At 32.3% G+C, this 2,048-nt stretch overlaps 1 protein-coding gene across 1 annotated transcript; it reads right to left on the minus strand.

Moving 5' to 3' along the window:
• Positions 1–1,553: 1,553 nt before the first annotated feature.
• Positions 1,554–2,005, minus strand: LOC108560051 (cuticle protein 2-like; the record flags this gene model as incomplete). The annotated part of the gene is made up of 1 exon (XM_017917476.1): positions 1,554–2,005. A coding segment is annotated over one exon (452 nt), but the record flags the coding sequence as incomplete, so codon positions are not given.
• Between the last annotated feature and the right edge of the window lie 43 nt (positions 2,006–2,048).

The raw sequence follows: 2,048 nt of genomic DNA on the forward strand, positions 1-2,048 counted from the left end.
AGCATGAGCCTTGTGCACGGAATGTTCAACCTTAGCTTGTTGGACGGCAGCAGTATCAACTGGGACACCATCAGCTCCAATAACTGGAAGATGTTGATGTTCTACATGATGAACACCATAAACTTGATGTCCTCCATACACATGGTGAGCTCCATATCCAAGAGGAGAAAGGTATCCAGCGGAGGCAGCAGCCAAAGCGCAAGCGAAGACAACCTAAAGTATTAAAAATCACAATTAAAGCACTCCAAATACTATTTAAAAACTTCAATTACTTACAAAGAATTTCATTTTTATGAGTAGTTATTAACCTCCTGTTTGATAGGACTGTTAAGACTGTGCCAATTCCGATTTCGCTCTATACTTTTATACTCGATGAAAAGTGAAGCACCTTCAAACATATTTGAAGATCAAGGATTAGAAATGAGCTCGAAAACCACTAAAACTAATTTACGATTCGGAAGAGTGAATTAATGCAAGCACTCATTGGGTGTGTTTGATCTATTGAATATTAATTAGTGCAGACATAAAAAAAAACAATATTATGCCCATTCTTAAATCGACCAATGTAAAATAGTAAAATTGTTCTGGCCCAGTTAATTTTATTGTAGAAAAGAAAAATGTGTATGCAAATTTTGTAATAAGTAAAATTTAGTTTGCAAAGAGAGCAAGGATATATTTCTTTCATTTTTCAAACATAAATTAGATAAATGAACAATAATTTACTAATTTGGTAACATTTTAGTAATAATATTACTTAACACTTCTATATTAAATTTAAAGAATTGTATTTTATTCATAGTTTAAATAATAAATAAATTTGATCAGTTTTCAAAATAATTGCAAATGAAAAAATCTAGATACATTTTCTTTGCATTAAAATTGTGCAATAAGTTTTGCAAAATTTATACTTCCAATTTGTTAAATAATTTATTGTAATTACTATAAAGTATATTTAATTACTCATTTTTAATTATTTATCAAAGCTACAAATAAATTTCCGAAAAATTTTTGATAATTAACGTAATATCAATTTGATAGAATTTTTATATAATGTAATCATCTATATTATTTATGAACAAAACGCTTTAATTTTCTATTAATTACTATTGCAAATAAATATTCATTGTTATCTAATGCAAAAAACAATAAAAAATAATTGTATTTGAAAGAGTTTACGTCAAGTGGTTAATTAAATTATTTTTAAATGATAATGAAAATAATATAAACATTTTAGTAATTACATAAATTATTTAAATAAAATTGAAGATCATTAAACCAGTATTAATTTAATTGCAAAAGTTATTAAAAAAAATGTTTTATCAGAATAATTCTTGTAATTTATCTATTTAGATTTGTTGTAATTAGTAGGAGAATTATGTTTATATTTTGTCTACTTCAAAAGAAAAGTGCAATTATTCATGTTTTCATATTTATTTACATCAATTAAAAAAAAAAATCACGAGTTACAATTAATATGTCAGCTAACTGAATGATTCATTCAGAAACTCTGGACGTGGACAGCCTTTTTTTATAACATTTTCAATTTTGGAAAATTACCACTTGGAAGCGGTTTTAACGTGAGCAGCCAAATGTACAGCCTTGGCGTGTTGAACTTCTGGGGTTTCTACTGGGACACCGGAGGCATCAATTACTGGGACGTGTTGTGGTCCAGTGTATACAGATGGAGTGTAATGATGGGCGTAAGTGGATACTACTGGGACGTGGTGAGCTACTGGAGCTACTACACCAGTGTATCCTACGATTCCGTGAGTGTAGTGACCGTTGAGGGCTTGAGCCTTGGCGGCGTAGTGGGCGGCTTTGGCGTGTTGTACTTCGACGGTATCAACTGGGACTCCGTTGACGATGGCTGGGACGTGGTGAGCTACTGGAGCTACTACACCAGTGTATCCTACAACTCCATGGACGTAATCTCCGTTGCGAGCATGAGCTTCGGCCTTAGCGGCAAAGTGAGCGGCTTTAGCGTGTTGTACTTCGACGGTATCGACTGGGACACCATTGACGATGGCTGGGACATCATGGGATACAAC

This window comes from Nicrophorus vespilloides, unplaced genomic scaffold, assembly GCF_001412225.1.
Source record: "Nicrophorus vespilloides isolate i.1.1-1 unplaced genomic scaffold, Nicve_v1.0, whole genome shotgun sequence".
Lineage (NCBI taxonomy): Eukaryota > Metazoa > Arthropoda > Insecta > Coleoptera > Silphidae > Nicrophorus > Nicrophorus vespilloides.